Here is a 22,682-nt window from a genome sequence, read left to right on the forward strand (position 1 = left end):
TATATGGCCTCAAGGCTGTAGGATCCCCACTCCTGCCTTAGATGTTATTGGAGTTTGGTTGTTTTAATAACTGCCAATTACCTACATGCTCTAAATGGGAGAAGTTACAAACAGAATTTAGGGAGATGGCAACACCTTTAGTAAGTTTTTCTCTCAAGTTATGTGCTGGCCAGCAAATAGCAAATGAAGGTCTAGAATGCTCCAAAGAAGTATACATATGTTGTATCTCACAGCAGAACATGAGCTCTTTGGGGGAAAAAAGCGATCCTTTACAACCTCGTTATTTAGTATGGTGCTTTGCATATGGTAGGAGTTTAGTAAAATGCTTGGTGAAATGACCTGTTAGTCAAGAGTTCTGGTCAGGGCAAATGAGGAACATGATTCCCTGTGTGGTTATATCTGATCAGCAGAGTGTCCAACCAGGACTTGGCTGTTTAAATTATTGTGCTATAAAGTCGAGGTCATCTAAGTGATAATATGCATGCATTTGTATTTACATGCACATGAAATATGAGATACGACATCTCTGATAATGAGGTCAAAGTTACATACTCAGTTTCTGCCTAGGATTCACCATATTCAATGGGCTAGGCATAACACCCACAAAACTTATGGTGTTAAAGAAGTACAGATGGAAAGTACTGTGTGAAGCCATCCCCACTACTGAAGAAACAGCAAATCAACTTGGCCCAATTAATGAGGTTACTAGTGTTATCTTCATACAAAGAGTAACAGAAAAGGCAAGGGAGAAGCAGAGGCATGAGATAAAGAAGGGATAGTCTGAGTGCTCCACTGCATTAATGCAATGTCAAGAGAAAGGCCCATTATGTGATCAGGGGACATGCACAAGGGCAATATAGAGTAGAAAGGTCTAGACAAGTTTGTGACCTGTATCTGCTCAGGGAGCATCCACCTCAATCTCCATCCAAGAATTAAACGGAGGCACTGGGTATTGAATAGCAGAGCAAATTTGAAAGCAGTATCATTTGTTATAAGAAACTGACAATTTGAAAATGGTCTTTATGTCAATTCAACCAACAAATATTAATTTGAAGCAATGCTATTAATGATAATGATACTACTTTCAGTAAAATTCACAGAGTCTGGGCTTTTGCACTCATAAAAAGGTTTTAATTGAAAAAAACTGTAGACTAACCTCAGTCTCTTCCTCTTCTTCTAAACTTTCTTGAGGCTGTTTCTTTGAAACCTCAATAATATCCATTTCTTCTTTCATTAAAGATTCATTAGTAAGCTAGAAGAAAAAACCCAAAGGTGACTTTTAAATTTCTCTTACTTATGTCCTGCTTGTTGTAGAAAAGAAGAATCTTGCCTTAGTTATGAATACGTGAAAATTTCTATATACTGGACTCTTGAGAATAAAATCTAGGTTCATCTCAACCTCAGGAGGTCTACAACTGAGACTTATTACATTCTCTTGACTAAAAACTGGTCTGGCTTCTCCCCTAAACTACCTTGTTTCCATTAGTATCACTACTCTCCTTTTGAATGACCAGTTCAAAAACTTAGTCATCTTTTGACTTCTCCCTTAATTTCATCTTGTATATGTAGGGTTATCATATTCTTTCTTTGAAATGTCTCTTCCCTCTTTCCCTTCTATTCCATTTTCACCATTAGTACCCTAGATAAATCCCTAATGATCCCATGTTGCTGCCTAATGGATGGTAAAGCATATTCCTTTACATGTCACTTGAAGTCCTCCACATCTATCCATGCTTAGTAAGCAGCAAGTATTTAGTGAAATTTAGAGGAAAAAGAAGTAAGGCACAGTCCAGAAGACAGGAGAAGAAGAGTCAGTTCAGTGCCGTTCCAGTGCCCAGAACAGTGTTTTGAGCACTGCGTGTACTAAATATTTGTTAAATTCAAAACTGGTTATTTCCTCATCCTGTGAACCTACCATGCTAGATTTAGAAATCTAGAAAACCACAAAGGTCATAAAGGCTATCCCCTTCATGTTACAGATAAGGGAACTGAGGACAGAAGGATGAAATGTCTTTCCCAAGGTTATACTGGTAATTAATAGGAGAAACAGAATTGCAGAATTGAGGTAGGAATAGGAGCAGAAAATCCATCAGTCCAAAATAATAATACAACTAGATAAAGAAATCAACTTCTAGTACACGGAGAGCCGTAAGGAGCAAGAAATATCTCTGAATGTCTATGGCTTGGCCTTGGTCTCAGCCCGTAGAGGAAGCCACGCTGTCAAAAGGAAACTGACGAGGCAAAGTGAAAGAATTTGCTCTAATACATTCTGTACCAGTGATCACCTTTAAGTTACTTAACAACAACAACAAAAAAAAACCCAAAACAATCCATTCCTTAAACCATAGTAAGGAGATGGGAGCTACTTCTACAATGGTCAGAAAACTGACCATCTAAGCAGTTGGTCTTCGAACACAAGTATTGTCTCCTAAGAATCTTTCACTCTACAAATTTATGTGAGTTGAAACCATCACTATCTCTAAAATAATCAAATATTCTATAGATTTAAGTAGCTCACAGGTATCAATTTCTTGATTTCTAGATTCATAATTAGATCACCATAAGGTGACCTTATTACCTAGAAATGCTTTTTTTAAAAAAAAATCTATCCTGGTTAGGCAGTAATATGTATCATCCTACTTGTAACTTCCATATCATTCTATAATAATTTTCATTAATTAGATTAATGTTCACAGTATTACAGTTGGCAAAATATAAACTGTCAAATGTTTCCTCTGGCTTTATCTGAACATATAAATTGTTTTTATTAGTTAGTTTTTAATGTTTTTTGGATCCAATATAACAGTTACAGAAAATTAGGATAATTTAAAATATTTGTCTATTTAAAATCTACCTGAAAAATAAGTTACAAGCCCTAATGAGAATAACTTGAAAAAGGTTAATTTTATTCTTCTTTTCAGAATGTTCATTTATATTTTTGTAAAGAACAAAAATATTTTCTAATTGAGGTTTTTCCCTCTTCTAGCTTAATCACACATGAATCAGTAAACAAACCTGTTCAGATTTCAGAGGACTGAGTTCCTGCCGAAGCTGGTCATTTCCACTCTGTGCAATATCTAAAGATGATGATAACGACTCATTAGCCAACTGGTCAGTCACAGAGTCCATGGGATCCAAAAGAGAATTCTTCTCAGGCTTCACCAATTCTTGCTCGCTTTCTTTTCTAATATTCATCTCTATGATCTTTGCCCCTTCATCAAAGTCTTTATTTATTTTAAATACAGGAGCTGCAGAATCTTTATTTCCCTGTGTTTGAATACCATCTTTAAAATTGCATGGCTTAAGTTTTAACTCATCCATGTGTTCTGCTCGACTATGGCCAACTATGATTTCTAGCTCTTTGCATCTTTTTAAAACTTGTTCTTTCTCTTGCTTTAGAGATTTAACTTCCTCACTTAAGTGATTAATTTCACTATGTTTCTGCTTTAACTGTTCAGAAAGATCTGACAGTCTCTCTGATAGTTCTAATTTCTCTCGCTGGGTCACCTCAAGTTTCTCCATAAGTTCTGTAGTATCTTTCTCAACAACTTCACCAATTTCAGAAATTTCTGCTGTGAAAGACTTGTCATCTTTACAACTTTCAGAATCTGCACTTTTAGTTTTCACTAAAAGAACTGGCTTACTTTTCTGTAAATGATAAAGCTCATCAGTAAGAGCCTTTAGCTTCATTTCATATTCTACTTCCTGTTTGCTTTTACTGTCCTCTAAATCAGATTTTACCTTTAGAAGATAAGCATATTCTTCTCTTAACTCCTGGTAATTTATCTCAAAGTTTTTTTCAGCAAATGAGTATGTATTCCTTTGCCTCTCAATCTCTTCGTTTAGCTGTGTGCACTGTTTTGTGAGTTTTTCATTTTCTTCTAGGAGTATATCAATTTTTTTTTGCCACTCACATTCTTCAGATTTGGGCTTAACTGAATCTACGAAAATAAAACCTTCTTCTTTGCTAATGGGAGAATATATTTTCAACATGTCTTCTAGAGTTTTCTTTTCATTTTTAAGAATGGTATTTTCAGTTTCAAGTTGTGTAAATTTTTCTTGAAGGTCATCTTCTTTCTCCTTTATTTGCCTCTCCAAAAATTCTGTTTTCAGTTGTAACTCTTGCACTTCTTGTTCCAGTGTGCCCTTTTCCTTTTCTTCCTGTCTGAGTACTTCAATCTCTTTCTGAAGCTCCTTAATCTGAAGAGTCATTTCTTCTGATTTTGAATTTACAAGAGACTGCTGTAAATCTTTCAGCTTTGAAATTTCTAAAAATAATTGATTCTGCTTAGTTATTAAATTGTCTTTTTCAAATTGGATGCTTTCTATCTTTTGACTCATTTCCTTCTGTAATTCCTCTATCTGTTGTTTATAGTGAACACTTAAGTTATCTTTCAGTTTTTCTATGTTTATTTCATGCTCAATTTCTAAGCCTTCCCGGAGTCTAGTTAGTTCCTCTTCGTGGCTGAATAGCAGTTGAGTTCGTAGTCTTTCTAATTCAGCTTCCTGAGATTCAGCCATTCTATCTAAAACAGCGTTCTTTTCTTTCTCTAGCATTTCAAGCTTTATCTTGTAATTGATGACTTCGGCCTCATGCTTTAACTCTAACTCCTTCCTGAATTCAGACGCAGACACGATCTGGGCTTTCAAATCTTCCACACTGCTAAGCAATTTGTGTGCTTCGTTAAGTTCATCTTCTTGTTCAGCTATTGTCTGTCGAGCTCTTTGAACCTGTTCCCTAGAAAAGTTTAATTCTTCAAAAAGGTCTTCAAGTTGACTCTGCAAAATAGATTTTGCTCTTGAAATTATTTCTAACTCCTTGCTTATTTTTTCCTTTTGAGAAATAGCATCTTGAAGTTTTAGATTCAATTCAGTAACTGCCATATTCATTAACTGTATTTGATTTTCATTTACTGGAATATCTGGACATGTTTTTAAAGCATTTTCCAGTTCTCCTTTATGTTGTGCATTAAGTTCATCGAGTTCAAACAGATGCTGTTTTATTAACTCTTGTTTCATCTGCACAATCTGCTGCCCATACATTTCATCTAGCTCTACTCGGAGTTTCTCCAATTTCTGCTGAGTCTGTATTTCCATTCTTTGTACCGTCTCAGTTTCAAGTTGACTTTCCTTACGACTTTTCTTCTGAAGTTCTTCAACAGTCCCCATTAATTGTTTTATTTCACCAGAATGCTGTCTTTCTTTTTGTTCAGAATTCGCTAATTCTAGTCTTATATTACTTATTTCTTTGTCCTTTTCTACAATCTGTTCTTTGAAATCCCCCAGTAATTTATCAGTAGCAATGAGTTTATCCTTCAGCTCAACTGAGTTTTCTTCTTCTTCTACTAGTTTTATTTTTAACTCTTCAATGACTGAATCTTTTTCCTCTAATTCCTTTTTACTTGAATCTTTTTGTTCCTTCTGAAAATAAGAGAGAGAATCTTTAATTGATGGCAACTTAACACATAGCTTCAGAACTCTGTCATCTAGGTTTGATAGTAAAGCATTCTCCTTTCATTTTATAGTATACTAATTGCCTTAAATAATGTGATTTGTATATAACAGGTTTAAAATTGATAAACTTTTATTCTGAAGTTTCTTAAAAGATCAACAATGTGCATACACATCTATTATTCAGTTAGGAAGGGGGTCAATAAGCATAACCATGAAGAAGATCTGTATTCTGCATGACTACTAATGACAAAATCTACTACTGATCTAGATCTTGCTGGTAAACCAGAGGTGATTCATCGGAAAAGGATGGAGAAAAAGTGTATTCACAGATGCCTGATGCCTTGCCAGTACGGCGGAACTAGAAGCCACCTAATACAGCAAAACTCCAAGCCAAATCTGGGACAACTATCATATTCTGGCTTGGCAATCCAACCTCAAAATTCTGGTTTCAATGGAAATTTGGAGACAGGGATGAACTTTTTCCTGACTCCAGCTCAGGACTCAAGTTGTAGAGTCATGGATAAGGAGAACTATGCCTGATAAGAACTGATGACATCATGGTTTATGGACTATGAGCCACTTGTTGAGTTGGACTACTACTTATGTAGTTTACCTATCAAAAATGTTGATCTTGTTAAGTGATGTATCTCTTCTGCATTTATTAATTTTATACAGTAAACTCATTAAATCAATACTAGTTAACTGAGAATAGTTCAAGATGTGATATAACCACTATACTATGAACATTTATAGTACCTGCTATGTGCCAGTGCCAGGCACTATGTATGCTAAGCACTTTACAAATATTATCTCCTTTGATAGTAAAATACTTGGAACAGTCAGTGCCTGGCACATAGTATTATTGTTGGGCTGATTAGTCATGTACGCACTTCATAAATATGTGTTAAGCAAATTAATCCCCAAAGCTACCTACATAGTTTCCTGACTTGAATAGCCCCACGTACTGCTGGCAGAAAAATCTCTGTAAAGACCTTCTTAAATGAGATGACATTTGTGCAGACCTTAGCCCAGTGTTGGACACGTAGTAGGTTCTTCATGTTTGTTTCTGTTCCTTTTTTTCCTAATGACTTCAGCTTCTCTGCTTAAAAACTTTCAATGGCTCCCTACTGACTACCCAATAAAGTTCAAGTTCTATAATGTGACCTCGCCCCACTGGACCTCTACACTGGCTTTGCTCTAGCGAGCTACTAATGGTTCACCAGATGTGCCTTTCTCCTTGTTCAGGGTGTTCACTCCACCTGTGACAGGCATCTAGTAAGCATATAATTAATGCTTATTGATTTGACTTGACTTGGAATATACTCTCTTTCTGTATCTACCTATTGGAATACTTCCAGTTCTTCTAAGATCAGGTCAAACTCAATCTTCTCTGTGCAGGCTTCTCTCTCGGCTTCTCTAATATTATATAACAATTCTTCCACTTTCTTCATCTGGCACAAATCACATTCTACTTATACTACTATTATACTTCTTTCTGTTGGTGGTATCTCCCTTTACTAGAGTCTTAGCTTGTGGAATACAAGGACTGTGGTTTCATTTAGCTTTATACTCACCAGTGTATGTGTATTTTTCACATAACACTAGCAAAATGTCTGTATGGCAATTCCAAATGTGGCACTTTGGTCCTGATATGCCTTCCTTAGCTATATTTAAATATCAAGACTTCTCCTGATCATTGCTTCATTCTCTAGCATTTATGTCAATGATTTCCAGTGATTTCTGGGCTTTTTACATATAATCATTGCTTAATTTCATAAATTCTCTTTTCCAGTCAGCTACTTTTATAAGCATGGTATCATTCTTAATACTTCACTCATCTTCACAGCTCATATTCAATTAAGTGCATAGTACTATGGATTGTAGCTACACAGAATTGCTTGGATTTGTCCCTTTCTCTCCTCTACACACCACACCCACCCCAGTTTTGGCCTTCCTCACCTCTCACTAGGACTATTTCAATGTCTCCCTCACTGGTCTCCCTACTTCCAGTCTCCTCCCTAATCATATGCCTAAAACACAATTCTGACCATGTTCCTCCCCTGTTCACAAAGGTCCAGCGGCTCTCTAATGCCTCTAGACTCCTCTGCCACCTCTTTCTCGCACTCTACCTTCTAGCTCAGTGACTTGCTTGCTGTTCCCCATACTTGACATTCCAGCTTTTGTCTCTGTGTCTTTGCAGAGGCTGCCCTCCATGGCTAAAAGTCATTCAACGTAGCTTCAGACTTCTTTCCAAGTTTAGCTCCATTGAGATGCCCTCAACAAGCCTTGTCTTGATGACTTCCACCTACCTCTGGAAACTGTATTTTCTTTATTTTGGACATATTTTGTATTCATCAGTTTTCACATTTCTCCCCCAAAGAGAATGTAATCTCCTTAATGACAAGGATTGTTTGGTTTTTGTTTTCATATTATTTGTGCTTATCACAGTGCCTGGCATGAAAAAGGTCTTTAATAAATGTTTTGTTTTGATTTTTTCAGCAAATAAGTGATATTTGATTTTTTTTAAAAGGGAATTAAAATTTTGCTTTGAGAATTTTTTTCAGAATTTCACAATATGCCTTGAAAATACAGGGATCTTCTTAGGTAAAATACTAACAGGGTCAGAAATCTGAGTCTACATAGAAACATTATTAATTTCAGTTTCCCTTTAATGTAATCTGCTTATAACACCTAATTAGCATGGATTTATGCTTTTCCAAAGGCCTTAATCATAAGACCTAGCAGCAGGAACTCATCACCACATAAATGTTTAATTTGTGGCTTCGAACTCAAGACTTGAGTTATTATAATGGGGCTGTAAAAAGTTACAAAATAAATTATCATTTTATCCATGAGAAGACCTTTTCTTCACTATAAAGCTTTTGTGAGTCATTTGAATAATAATGATGACATGAATGTTTATTTCTAAAGTTTCTTAAATTAGTTCAAAGGGAGATAAAAAGTCAACATAAAATTAATTGCAAAGTTACAAATCTTTTGGTAGACTATCACTAAAAAGAGCATACCATCTCCATCTCATAAGTTCCAATTTTCTCTTGCAAGAAATTAATCTGCATTTTGAATTCTTCTTTCTTCTTTTGATGATCTTCTAATAAATGGTGTTGTTGTTCTAGCTGCTGCTGCTGCCAAACAATTTGGTGTTTAGCTTGAAGTAAATCTGCAGCTGTGCTGCTGTGATTAGTATTTCTCAGACTTTGACTAGCCTGTAACTAAAATTTAAAAAGGCAAAAGAAATGAGACATTAAAAATGTTAGCAGCTATACTGGCACAAAAAAAGGAAGAAAAAGAGAATTCTTTCTTCTTTTTTTTTTTTTTTTGATACCAGGGTACCTCACTCTCCACCCCCACCTCACTTCCCAAATAAAGTTCTGAAAAATTCCCATCTTGACAAGTATAAGAATCTCTTAATAGGGTATAAATTGTTTAACAGAAAAAGAAGCACCCTTCCATAAAAGTTATATTACCATCATGAGTTAGAAACTGGAAATTCGCTATGAAACCATTCAACTTGGAGCAACATTTGGTAAAAGACAGATCTGGTCTGATCCCATCAAAAAGGTCTCAAGTAGGTCTAAAATCCCTCCAGCCCCCAGTTAACTACTAGCTGACTACTTTAAAGCTGTAAGCGATCTTGTAATAATGAGAGCTACAGAGAGTTTCATGATGAGATTTCAATACCTATTTAATAAAAGCATATAAACATATGTAGAAAAAATATAGCAAGTTTGGCATTTGCCTAGGGGACCCCTAAACAGAATATATCGGTCCAGTTACAAAGACCACCCTCATAAAGGAGGCAGCACTCCTAAAATGAAATTTCTTTGAAAGGGAAAAAACCTTATGGATATAACCTGAAATTTAATACCATGATAGTTCCCACTAGTTTAACCCAGGGCAGATTTTGGAGGGAAAGTATAGACTTTGTTTGGACAGATGTTAATAAGAGCTGTGTTGTCTCATATTTGATCAACTAGAAAGGCTTATAAAATAGTAATTTTATGTCCCCTTCAGTTTAGCAATCTGTGCACGAATTAGTGGAAATAAAGTAAGATGGCTACGCTGAGACTAGAAAAAAGCCTCTCAATCGCTCTACATACATTTATCATGAGCTTACCAGGCATTATGCTAGGGGCTAGGGGCACAGAAATAAAAATGAAACAATTCATGTCTTCAGGGAATTTATAAATTGCCTCATCCTGAGCCATCTCCAGTCATCCTGATGAATACCTGGTCACTGGATTCAGATGGCTCTGGAGGAGAAGTGAGGCTGGTGACCTGTACAGTCCTCACTCACTCAAAACAAAGTCAAGTGCCAGTCACGTCATCATTTCTCTGATGTCGTGGTCTTCTTCGGCAACAAGGGACGAACACACACACATTCGATTGGAGGAGATGATATACGCATATATAAATGCACATAAGACATACACAAAATAAATACATGGTAAATTTTTGTTTATGGTAGAGGAGGGCACTAACACATAGGGAAAGAAGGAGTCGGTTCATTTTGTTATGAAAACAGAACACAGAAATTCTGAAAAGTCAAAATTATGGTAGAGCTAGAAAAGTTAATTCCTCTTTTCCAGTTAGTGATGTGAAAACAGAAATGGAGGAAAATGCAACTAATGGTATAAAATACAATGGAAGAAATACAATTTATATGATTACAGAAAAATGTCATGGTCAAGAGTAATCGGACCAAAATATATAAGGATACTCTCAGTCTCCTTCTAGGCAAATGCAAAGTATATACCTTGACGAACTTTTTCTATATATGTTTACATATTATATAGCTACTGAAATCTCATCATAACCCTCTCTATAGTTCTCATGTCCTTATTACAAGAAAGCTCACAGATTAAGTAGTTAACTAGGGAGTTGTGGGGGCTGGAGGGAGTTTAATCTTTTTTTGTGCCACAAATCCCTTCTCAAAATAACTTTTTAATTTAACTCAATTTTATTTTCATAAATATCTCCTCTCCCTCCCACTGACCTCCAATAAGAAAATGATACAAAACAAAACCTCTATTACAAATATTGTAATTAAAACAAATACCCACATTGGTCATATAAAAAAATACACACACAACACACACACAAACATCTCAACATGCACCATGAGTTTCTTATAGCACAACAGCATTAGATCACATACATATATCATTTCTTCAGTCATTCCCCAAGTGATAGGCACCTTTTCAGTTTCCATTCTTTATTGCAATAATCCCAAAATACTGTACATATGTGCCCTTTTCCTCTTTCTTTGCTCTCTATGGGAGGACAGACCTAGTAGCGGTATCAATGGATCAGAATAAATACGGCTTAGTTAGCTCTTTGCATATAGCTCCAAATTGCTTTCTAGAATGGCTGGACCAGTTCATAGTAGTGCAGAGTTAACAGCATATTATATACTTTTTTCCCACAGACCCTCTAGCTTTGTCATTTCTTTTTCTGTCAACTTTACCAGTCTGATAGGCATAAGGTGGTACCTTTGAGTTGTTTTAATTTGCATTTCTCTAATTATTGATTTACAGCACTTTTTCTCATACAGTCATAGGTCACTTGGATTTCTTCCTTTACAAAGTGCCCATTCATTTCCTCTGACTATCACTTTGGGAAACGCTCTTACTTTGACAGGTAATTTCTTCTTTGCTCCTCTAACCTGTTTATGTCACCCTTCTCTCTGAATTATGTCTTTATTTGGAGTTTGTCTTATTATAGGATGAGAGATATTAGTCTATAACTAGTTTCTGTTAGACTGCTTTATAGTTTTCTCAAGTTTTTGTTTGTGAATTCTGGGATATTTTCGTTTATCTAACACTACACTCATTTGCCCCTATATATTGTGTTTGACTGATCAACCTCTCCATTTCTTACTCAGTATTAAAACGTTCTGATGACTACTGTTTTGTGGTAGGTTAGTGTGAGATCTAGTACTGCTAGGCCCATTTTCTTCCCACTTTTTTTTTCTCATTAATTCTCCTGATATTCTTGATCGTTAGGTCCTCTTGATGTATGTTTTTTCCTAGCTATATAAAGTGATCCTTTGGTAGTTTGGTTGGTACGGCACTGAAAAGGTAAATTAGAACTTGGGTAGCGTAGTCATTATTATTTTGGCTCAGCTCAGCCCACGTCCAGTTAATATTTATCTAATTACTCAGATGTCTTTATCTGTCTAAAGATATCTTACACTGCAGTTGTTCTCATGTAGTTCTTGTTTTTGCTTTGACAGGTATGTAATACTGTTTGTAGTTATTTTACTGCTGAATTATTTTAGAACTATATACAGAAACCCTGATGTTTTACGGGGGTTTGTTCTATATCCTAAAATTGTGCTGAAGTTAATTGTTTCAATTATTTTTCAGCTGCCTATCTAAGTAAACAGTTATCTAAGTCCTATCTGCAGAAATGCTAGTCGCCTCCTCTTTGCCTGTGCTCGTCCTCTGAGCTTTCTTTCTTCTCTTCTGGCTATAGCTAGCAGGCTGAGTATTATATTAAACAGCAGTAGTGATGATGAACCTACTTGCTTCATCCTGGGTCTTAAACTAGAACAAAGTCCTCTAGTTTATTCACATTACAGATACGCTGGCTCTTGATTTGACTTACACTATTAAATGAAAGATTCAATTCCTATGTTTTCAAGAGTTTTGTTTTTTTTTTTAAATACAAATGAGTGTGGTAGTATGTCAAAAGATTTTCTTGCATCTATTGATATAATTTTAAAAAATTAATGTGATCTATTATATTTATAGCTTTCCTTATACTGAATCAGCCCTACATTCCTGGTATAAATCCAGCTTTGTCTGAGTTTGTAGTCTTTGCGATATGTTGTAGTTTCCTTGCTGACATTTTATTTTAAAAAATCCTTTTTTGTGCATCAGTATTCATTAGTGATACTGGTCCAATTTTTTTTCTCTGTTCTGCCTCTCTTTGGTTTATGTATCATGATCGTGTTTATACATATAAGGAATTTCTTGTGATCTCTTCTTTTCCAACTTTTCCAGTTTTTGTGGTATTACAATTAATTGTAAAATGTTTGAAAGAACTCATTTGTAAATCTAACTGATATTGGGGTATTTTTCTTTGGAAATCATTTATGGCTTCTTCAATTTCTTTTTCTAATGTTGCATTGTCTTCTATTTGGTAGCATTTTAATCTGTTAATCTGAGCATTTTATATTTTTGAAAATATTGTTTGACTTCATTTATCCTGCCATTTTTTGGTATATAACTGGGCAAAACAGTTCCCAATAATTTATTATTTCTTCCTCATTGGTAGTAGATTCATCTTTAAAACTTTTTTTTTGATACTGCTAATTTGGTTTTCTTCTTTGTCTTTTAAAAATCAAGTTAGCTACTGATTTACTTTATTTTTTTTAATAACAGCTTCTAGTTTTATTTATTAATTCAATGATTTCTTCTTTTTAATTTTGTTAGTCTCTTCTTTGATTTTCAGAGTTTCTATTAGTTGACTTACTCTTTCTTTTACTGACAAAGTGTTTAGAGATATGAATTTCTCTGTAAGATCTTAGTTATATTCCAAAACTTTTGACGTGTTGTCTCATTATTGTTCTTGTCTTCAATGAAATTGCTGATATTTTTCTACGATTTGTTCTTTGATTCATCTGTTTTTTTACTTTACATTTTAAATGTAAATTTAATATTTTTGTGTTACATGTTAAGTTCCAAACTGTTTCCCTCCCTCCTTTCTCCACCCTGAACTAAAAGGCCATCATTTGACACAGATTTACAAAGAGATGTAAAACCATTCTATGCATACTTCTATTTATCAGTTCTTTTGCTGGACGTGGACAGCATCTTCCTTCATAGGTCCTTTATGGTTGATTTGAGTGTTTAATACTCATAATAATACTCCTAATAACTTAGTTGTTGACAATTCTTCTTCGAACAACATTGCTGTTACTATATATAATGTTTTCTTGGTTTTGTTCATTTTACTTTTCATTATTTCATGCAAGTATTTCCATGTTTTTCTAAAATCAACCTGCTTATAATTCTTACTGCAAAGCAGTATTCCATCGCAGTCATACATCAACACTAGTTTGGCCATTCCTCAATTGATGGACATCCTCTCAATTTCCAGTTCTCTGCCATCATAAAGAGAACTGCTATAAATATTTTACAACATTTAGGGTCTTTTCCTTTTCCCCTTATCACCTTGGGAAACAGACCTCACAGTGATATTGCTAGGTCAAAGAGTATAATCACGTTTACATTTTTGTGTTTCTCTCAAGTCCTGAGTTTCTTTAACTGAGCTCTGATCTTTCTACTAAGGTATGCTTGGAAGATTTCCATTTCATTACAAAGCCATTTTTCTCCTTGTAGTGGCTGAGTTATTCTTAGCTCTAAGCCCCTAGATTCTTTGCCTTCTGGAACATTCTATTCCAAGGTTCCTGTTCCTTTGAAGTGGTGCCTGGGAAATTTTGTGTTATTCTAACTATGGCTCCTTGGTACTTGAATTCTTCTTTGCTGTCTGCTTGTAGTGTTTTTTCTTTGACCCTGAAAATCTGGATTTTGGCTACAATATTCCTGGGAGTTTTTGTTTTGGAGTTTCTTTCAGGAGGTGATCAGCTGATTCTTTCTATTTCTATTTTGCCTTCTGGTTTTAAGATATCTGGAAAAGTTTTCCTTTACAATTTCTTGAAACATATCTAAGCTCTTTTTTGGTCATTTACTTTCAGGTAGTTCAGTGGTTCTTACATATTTTTTTCTCTTCAATCTGTTTCTCACATAAGCTGTTTTTGCTATGAGACACGTTATATTTTCTTTAATTTTTTTTTTTTTACTTTAACACTTCTTTTCTTATGGACATTAGTTTCTATTTGATCAATTCTAATTTTAATAATAATAGCTAATATCTATATAGTGCTCACTATGAGCACTTACGTACTGTGCTAAGCTCTTGACAATCATTATTTCATTTTATCCTCACAACAATTTTGGGAGGTAGGTACTAGTATCACATACATCTGACACATGAGGAGATGGAGGCTAACAGAGTTAAATGACTTGTCCTGAGTCACTAGTAAGCTAGTGAGTACCTGAGGCCGCACTTGAACCCAGGTCTTCCTGACTTCAGTCTTGGCACTCTATCCACTGCTTCTCCCAGCTTCTAGGGAGTTTTTTCTTGGTAAGGTTTTGTACCTCTTGTTCAATGACATTAATAAACTTTCCAAATTTTTTTTCCCACAGCTCCCATTTTTTTCCTCAATTTTTCTCCTCTAAGTCTCTCATTTGGTTTCTAAAATTATTTTGAGTTCTTTCTAACACTCTTGTTTCCCTTCTCCCAGGAATTCTGGTTAAACTTCTGTGCAAGCTACGTTTATATCTGAGGCTCTGTTTGTAGACATTTTGGAGCCAGTCTCTTCTGAGTTTGTGTCCTGAGTGTTTCTGCCATGATAATACCTCTTTATGGTGATTTTTTTTAGTTTGCTCATTTTTCCAGCCTCCTTCCTGACTTTGGACTTGATGTTAGGACTGGGCTCTGTGCATTTCTGGGAGAAATGTCTGAACTGAGATTTTGTTGTCTTGGATCCTTCTGATGCTTTCCTGGAGGGCTGAGTGTTGTTATACAATTCCAAGACCTCAAGGACCACTCAGCTTGGACACCTGAAACCTCTTAATGCTCCTAAAGCAATGTGATCTGGGGCCATGTCTGATTATTGCCCTCCTGGTCTGAGCTCTGCAAGTTTCTGGCTCTGGTCTGGGAATGCAAACACTAGCGTTGGCTTGTTCTTTATTGGAAGCTCCAGTAGACTGTGGCTGGACTCAGACACTGTCATTGGTTCTGTGTGACCAAAATGCAAGGTCCCCTTTTGTCTGGGATTCCCATCTTCATTATTTCACGGGAGGCTTCAAACTAGGCTGGTGGCTAGAACAGAGACCCTGCTCTGCTTCTTGGTCAGAGTCCTGGACTTGCTCCTCACTCAGGACACAGCCTAAGGTCCACCACTTTTCCTTACCCTGGGATGCCACCCCTAGGCATAGGTGCCCTCCTGAGTTCACCTTGGGTCTGGGGCAGGTCTGTCACTGGGCACCTGTTCCTGAACAAGGCTGGGTCCCTTTCTTGCTCCGGGACACAGCCTCAGTCCTTCTTCATTTCTGGCATGTAGCCATATGTCTGGACAGGTCCTGTCCCCAATATCCAGAGAACTCTTTGTCTCCCTATACTAATCTTAATTAGAAAAGAAAAAAAAAAGCCTTGCTGTGATTTTGTTTCTAAATTTCCTGATCAGGAATTGACTTGGTGCATTTTCCAAATCTTTGAGGAAAGTCTGTGTTGGAGGAATTGTGTCATACTTGTTCTGTTATTCTGCCATCTTGGCTTTCCCCTCTCAAAATTATGTCTTTAAAAGTATAAAATTAAAAAAAAAAGGATGACAAAAGAAAGTAGTAACATTGGAATGTGGTTACCAAAACACTAAAAAATGAAGCTCCTGGACCCCAAGTTAAGAATCCCTGTTGCAGGCCAAGGTTCACACGGTCAGTTTCTCCTTCTTCCACAAAGTTTCTGGGTGACCCTGTAAGAGGTATCCTCAAAATGAACCTGGAGGAGAAAGCCCTGGCCTTGCTTATGAAAATGTGTTCAATAAAGTCCACTGAAAAAAGAGGTAGCATGATGAAAGGTAAATTTCAAGCCTGAAATTTGATTTTTACAGATTTTTTTTTTTGCAGTTAATATCATGCTAAAAAACATTCATCAGCTATGAAGGAAACAATCGTCATGAAAAGAAAGAGACACCCATCTGGTTATTAATTCTACCTCTGCTTATTACCACTTTATCTGCAGATTTTTGATCACTTCTGCTTCTATACACACACACACACACATTACAAACTACAAATGAATGGTAAAGGAGTTTTTTGAGGGGGAGAGAAAGAATAACCATGAGCCTTATTATTTGCTCAAAGAATTTTTTGTTCTAAGGAATTATTATTGCTTAGAAAATTATTTAGCTCTCCTACTATTTTGAGGACAAAGATCAATCTCAGACATAGAAGCCATTAGTAAACAATGGTAATGTAAATCATGGAACTTTCTATCATCTGTAATTCTTCAAATGGAAAACAAAAGGAGAAAGCAGAAAACCCAACAAAAAGGAAACCACCAAGGGGAATATAAACTGATGTTTGGTTAATGAGATTAACTGGCACCCATTATTTTCCTTATATAATAATCCATAATAAACAAATATTAGGTGAACATAATATTTATCCTGAAAGACACAAAAGTTGCAAGAAATAAATTATACTATTATCAAATAATGAAAATTTACCATCAATCAGACTTACATGATGGAACTGTATTTGCAACTTCTGACTTTGTTCTGTCACTTCTAAAAATTCTCTCATAGTTTCATCTTTTTCTCTTCTTGCCTGCTGCAGGGTAGCCGTAAGTTGGGTTATGATGCCATCTCTTTGCTTAATTGCAGCTTCAAATTCTTGAAGCTATTAAAAAAAGTGAAAATGGGTGATCAAAAACAACTCAAAATACAATTACAGGTTGATTACTATTAAAATGATTTATGGCTAAACGTTGACATAATATGTTAGATTCTAAATCTTATTGAAGCAGACATTTCCTTCTTCTTTCTGAAGAGCTGGTTTCCTATCTCTCCTAGGACAGAAGCACAGGCGCTATTTATGAGTCCAGTCTTACTCTAATTGGCACAGGAGCTGGAGACTTCTTCTATTTCCAACCTGGTTCAGTTTGGCCCTCCTCAGACAATATGGTAGCTTCCCAGACCCTGGGGTTCATAACATTCAGACACCTGATCAGCTTATCTCATTGCAGTTGGGAATACCCAGGATATCTGCAAGCCTCAATCTCCCTGGCAGCACAGATTAGAGATATGTTCTACCACATTTTTCACATCAGACATCTTTATAAGTATCTGAATTAAACAGAAATTTGAATCATTTTAATTAAATTTAACAATTTATTAAATGCCTACTACATATGCAAAGCATCGTGTTGGGTGCTGTTGGGGATATAAAGATGAACAAGATGTGAGAGCTTTGGATTTCAAGTAGTTTACACTCAAATGAGGAAGATAAAGACTTTGAAGAAAGAAAAAAACAACAACAAACCCAGATACAAATTAAAGTATGATTGATCCAGGAGAGGTATAACATGGTTCTAATGAAGGAGAAACGAATTACATCTGGGGGGATTAGAGAGGGCTTCAAGGGAGTGGTAGCAACTGAGATGGGCCTTGAAGGATAGGAAGAGTCTCAAAAGATAGAAATAAATACAGGTTAAAGGTAGATTAAGAGTCTCCTAACGGAGTGTTAAGAACGTTTACTTCTAGCTGCCACTAGGTGGTACAATGTATAGAACACTGGGTCTGGAATTGGGAAGCCTTGAATTCAAATTTGACCTCAGATACTACTAGTTGTGTAACAAAAGTTATTTCATCTGTTTGCCTCAATTTTCTTAACTGTGAAATGGGGATAATGGCAGTATCCATCTCAGAGGGTTGTTGTGAGCCTCCAATGAGATAATATTTATAAAGTGGTTAGCACAGAGTAGCCATTATAGAAATCTTGACCTCTTCTCTTCCCTCGCTGACTTGGGTTGCATTTTTGGTTTGTAAAGAGCCTGAAACCCTAAGTGGGTGGTCATTCTGCATAGCTTCCTCTGATAAGTTTCTCCTAATACTCCCACCCAGAAAAACAGAAAAGTAAAGTCTAGCTAGCTGCTAGTTCAAGGAAGGAAATCTGATCTCACAGTCGTCACTACTGAGCTTCAGTGGAATGGACCTCAGGACTGCATGGCTCTAGAAGCTTTCACCTATCTGACTTCAAAAGAACATGGCAGGGGAAAAGGTGGAGCAAGGCAGGTCCAGAGACTTTGTCTAAAAAGAAGCTATTTTCCCGGAAGGACAGCCAAGAGCCCATAGTGAGAAGTATGGTGAAGCATCTAAGTAAATCAGTCACCAGGGGCAGATAGAGAAGGCAAGCGATCAGGACAGCTGACTACACACTGCCCAGACACACACTGAGGAGGAAGTGGGAGGGGCAGCGGCACAGAGAGGGTGGGAAGACAAGAAGGTCCAATGAGGTCCCCATGGTCAATGGTGGGGAAGCCAGACTCGAAGGGCCTCAGGGGAGTCCCAGGTACAAACAACTTTTTCAGAAAGTCTGGCAGCGAAAGGAGCAAGAGAAACAGGTGGACCAGCTAGTACAATCAGGGGAAGTTTTGATATACTTTGCTGTCTTCTTAAATGGAGGATGCTGAATTTAAGTGACCTTTTTTCTTGATGACTCAGGGTTCCCACTGTGAATAAGTTATTGTGAAAAGCCAAAGACATAACTGTAGAAAGAGATGGTTTGTGACAAAGGAACGAATAGGAACTGCCTAGAATGGGCCCTAAAATTTGCTCTCTTGTGGGAAAAAATAGCTCACATTCATATAACACTTTGGAGATATTTTACAAAGATGATCTATAAAATAAGTGTTGTCACTCGCTCGCCATTTTACAGATAAGGTAACTGAGGCTCAAAGCAGCTAAGACACGTGCCCGGGATGACAAAATAGGTCCAGTGCTCATCCACAATGCCATAACACCTCCTGCTTTCTGGTCATTTGCTTGTTTGTCATCATAATGGTGAAATGTGAAGTTGTATAACCTAAGAACATAACTTTAATTTAAGCAGTGAACCCAAACTGAAACAAGCCTTTTTCTCATTTGTTTTTCAATCTCTAGAAAATCTTTACAGTTTCTACTAGTCTTCTGACTTGTCAGCAGCATTTAGAACTATCTATGATCTATGTATCATTAAAGAATCTATTTGACAACCTGAACCCACTTGTGCTTGAACTGCATTTTCATGGACACATGAAAGAGTTTCCATAATTTTCAGAAGTAGGTGTTATCTCCATATCTAAGGCATATTTTTTAGTTAGAGCCTAGTGCTACATCTTGAAATGGTCACAGATATTATTCCCTCATGCTATAGTAACAAATTTAGTATATATACTAAACATGGTGGGTTCAAGATGTCAAAGACATGCCTACAATTTATTTGAGATTTGGAAATAGTGGATTCTGTCTTTTAGAGAGATCTTTGTGGATAAGGTGGATAAGTAGGGAAAATAAATGATAATTTTACAATTGTTCTTCATGGCCCCCTGTGGGATATTCTTAGAAGAGATACTAGAGTGGCTTGCCATCTCTTCACCTCATTTTACAGATGAGGAAACTAAAGCCAACAGGGTTCAGTGACTTGCCCAGGGTCACACAGTTACTAAGTGTCTAACATTTGGACTCAGGAAGATGATTCTTCCTGACTCCAGACTCAGGACTCAATCCACTGCGCCACCTAGCGACCTGATAATACAATGAAGTGAATTCAAAACTGGCTGAACATTCAGGGGTGGTGATTAAAATAATGATATCAATTTGTAGGGAAATATCTACCCGCTCTGTCCACTAGATACTCTATCCTTGACCCTGTTCTGTTAAAAAAAATTTACTGACAGTTCAGATGAAGAATTTTATCAAATATATAGTGAAACAAAACTGGGACAGATAATCTCCTGCATGACAGAACTGGGAACACAAAAGATCTCAACAGACTGGAACGATAAGTTAAAATAAAACACACAGACATAAGGTGCTGAATTTAGGTTAAAAAATAAAAGTACAAGTGCATGCTGAGGGAGATGAATCTACACACAGTTCCTGGAGAAATGGTCTCTGTGTTTTAGTGAACTTTAGAGATCAATGAACCAGCAACATTGCATAGTCAATCAAAACAAAAGGGAATATAATTTTAGGCTACATTAACAAAAGTGTGTACGTCATTCTACTACCCAATTAGCTAAATGAAAGCAACTCATGATCAGATTAATTTTAGGATGACGAACATGGGAGCCACGGAAACTCCTGAAGACATCTAAATAAATTATGGAAGGGTTGCAATTCCTTTGTTGACCAGAAGGAACGCCTATACTTGAGAAATCAAAGTTTCCTAAAATAACAGTAACATAGTAAATATCTTCACTCCATTAGACTAGCTTCTTCCCATTCCCTCATCCCTACAGTCAAACAGTTGTCAAAAATCGCTAGTTCTAACCCTCAACCCTCTCTCAGATCTGTCGTGTTCTTCATTAAATCAATCAGCATGTAGTTCAATACATGCTATTATATAATATATGTATATATATATATATAATATATCATAGCAAATGCTATAGTTATATGAGATACAAATATTCCCATGGCCATCACCCTAGTTCAGGTCCTCATGCCCTCTCCCTATGTTACCGGATTGCCTCCTAATTGGTGTCCTTGCCTCTGGCCTTGCCCAAGCTGCATCGCTGCTAAACTGATGTTCCTAAAGTACAGTGTGTCTGACCATTATATGCTTCTGGTCAGGAATGCTCAGTGGTTCTAGTCTAACTCTAGGTAAAAATTATGCATGGGCTCAAACAATTATTGCAAAGGATGACAAGGTGTGAATGGACCGTTACTGATAACAACGGTAGGAATACTCATATCCATGTGATCATGAGAATATAGACTGATATATAATGTCTTCATTGTCTTCCTTGACAAGGACATCACCAATATCTCTAAACGCCAATAACACACAGAGTACTTGTTACATTTTATTTTTGAGTTATAATATCTGCATTGTTACTATCATTATTTTTCATCTTGACAATAAAATCACTCAATTATTCTGAACAACTTCAATAGGCAAGAACATTAAAATCTGTAATTCTGAATTTGTGTTTTCCCTAAATAAACTTTTGCTTTGCATTTTTTCTAAGGAAAGTAACTATTATTTTACACAAAATTTCTTACCTATGTATGCCACAGACATACCAAATGGAGCTTTCAAAGGAAAGCACTGTTTTACTCACAATATTTATTAAAGGAATAAATCTTTTATTCCGGACATATACTTGTGTAGCCATAAAAGATGGATGACAGTAATGTTAGTCATAAAGCTGAATGATTTTTAAAGTGATTTTCCTGGTAAAGTTAATTGAAACACTGGGTTCTAGGATTTCTGGTCCAGAGAGAAAAACAAAATCATAGAGGAAATGAGAATCCCCTACCAAGAGACTTTATAGTAAAAGAGGAATTATTCCTGAATATTTATGGAGAAAATACAGAATTTTGCTATTTCTTCCTAAATATGGAGGAAATAGACACATGATTTAATTGAGGTACCCTTCAAAAGGATTTCATAATCAATTTCATAGCAAAATTTTTTCACATAAATTTAGAATCTTCAAAATATTCAATGATATAAAACATGTTACAAATCATCCAAAAGCAAAAGCCTGTATTCCTCTTTCCCAAAAATGGGTAATATTTTTGCTAGTGCAATAATATTATGCAAGCAGGGTGCAAACATGTGGTCACCAAATTCTTTGTTTTGACATATTCCCATACTTGTGGGAAAATAAAAATACAAAACTAGTAAAACCATTCCGTATACTCATGAAGTGTTTTCAGTGAAAACTGTTCAGCATTGGACTTCATTGCCACAGGAGCTTTTCTGGAATGTTCTACCTTCTTGATGGTCTTAACAGAGAGGGTAGATGTTATTTTTTTTAAATAGCAGATGGATGTATTCCTATTAGATCAGTCAAATCAATTTCTTCTACCCTTGTTCTAAGTTGGTACTTTAGATTTTCTGACTCACTAGTTTAACTGAAAAGTATTTTGATTTCCTAGTTTGACAGAATATGAAGACATGTTAACTATCCACTAGGAAAAAGAAAATTCCACCTTCCCTCATGTTCATTTTGAAGACATCAAGTAAACAGAATATTACTGACATACCCTTATTCTTGTCTCTATGAATACCTACAAAGGAACATGTAGGAGTGCTTTCTTCTGTCAGCAATTGTAATCACCAGAAATGTCACTCTAACTACAGTGATTTTTTTCTCTTTTTCATTGTATCCTAAGGAGAACAGGCCTGTCATCAGTGGTCACCCAATACACTTGAGAGCCCCCATAAGAACTCACGCCAACTATGCAACCGCAGTGCTTTAAAGTCACAATTGTCTATGTGGACTGCCATAAAACAGTGTCCAACACTGTTATTACAGGATGACACATGAAATACAGTGAAAGACATGAAGACAGAAAAGCCGGTATCCAGGCTCACTTCTATCTTTTACTAGCTGTGTGACCTTGGGGTTGAGCTCTGAGCCTCAGC

At 36.1% G+C, this 22,682-nt stretch overlaps 1 protein-coding gene and 1 long non-coding RNA gene across 2 annotated transcripts in view; one reads left to right on the forward strand and one right to left on the reverse strand.

The window, feature by feature from the left end:
- Nucleotides 1-2,322: 2,322 nt before the first annotated feature.
- LOC140530909 (uncharacterized) lies at nt 2,323-6,163 on the forward strand. Its single transcript, XR_011976139.1, has 2 exons — nt 2,323-2,456; nt 5,723-6,163. It is a non-coding gene; the product is annotated as an uncharacterized lncRNA (long non-coding RNA).
- Nucleotides 2,886-22,682, reverse strand: part of LOC140530904 (A-kinase anchor protein 9-like) — a 49,827-nt gene continuing 30,030 nt past the window's right edge. The window contains exons 6-8 of the mRNA XM_072650028.1: nt 16,788-16,943; nt 8,481-8,684; nt 2,886-5,421 (exon numbers count right to left, since the gene is read on the reverse strand). Of these exons, the coding sequence (XP_072506129.1) occupies nt 2,992-5,421; nt 8,481-8,684; nt 16,788-16,943 (2,790 nt within the window). The 3' untranslated portion in view covers nt 2,886-2,991. The remainder of the gene's footprint in view (nt 5,422-8,480; nt 8,685-16,787; nt 16,944-22,682) is intronic.

Source organism: Notamacropus eugenii, chromosome 3, assembly GCF_028372415.1.
Source record: "Notamacropus eugenii isolate mMacEug1 chromosome 3, mMacEug1.pri_v2, whole genome shotgun sequence".
In the NCBI taxonomy this organism is placed as follows: Eukaryota; Metazoa; Chordata; class Mammalia; order Diprotodontia; family Macropodidae; genus Notamacropus; species Notamacropus eugenii.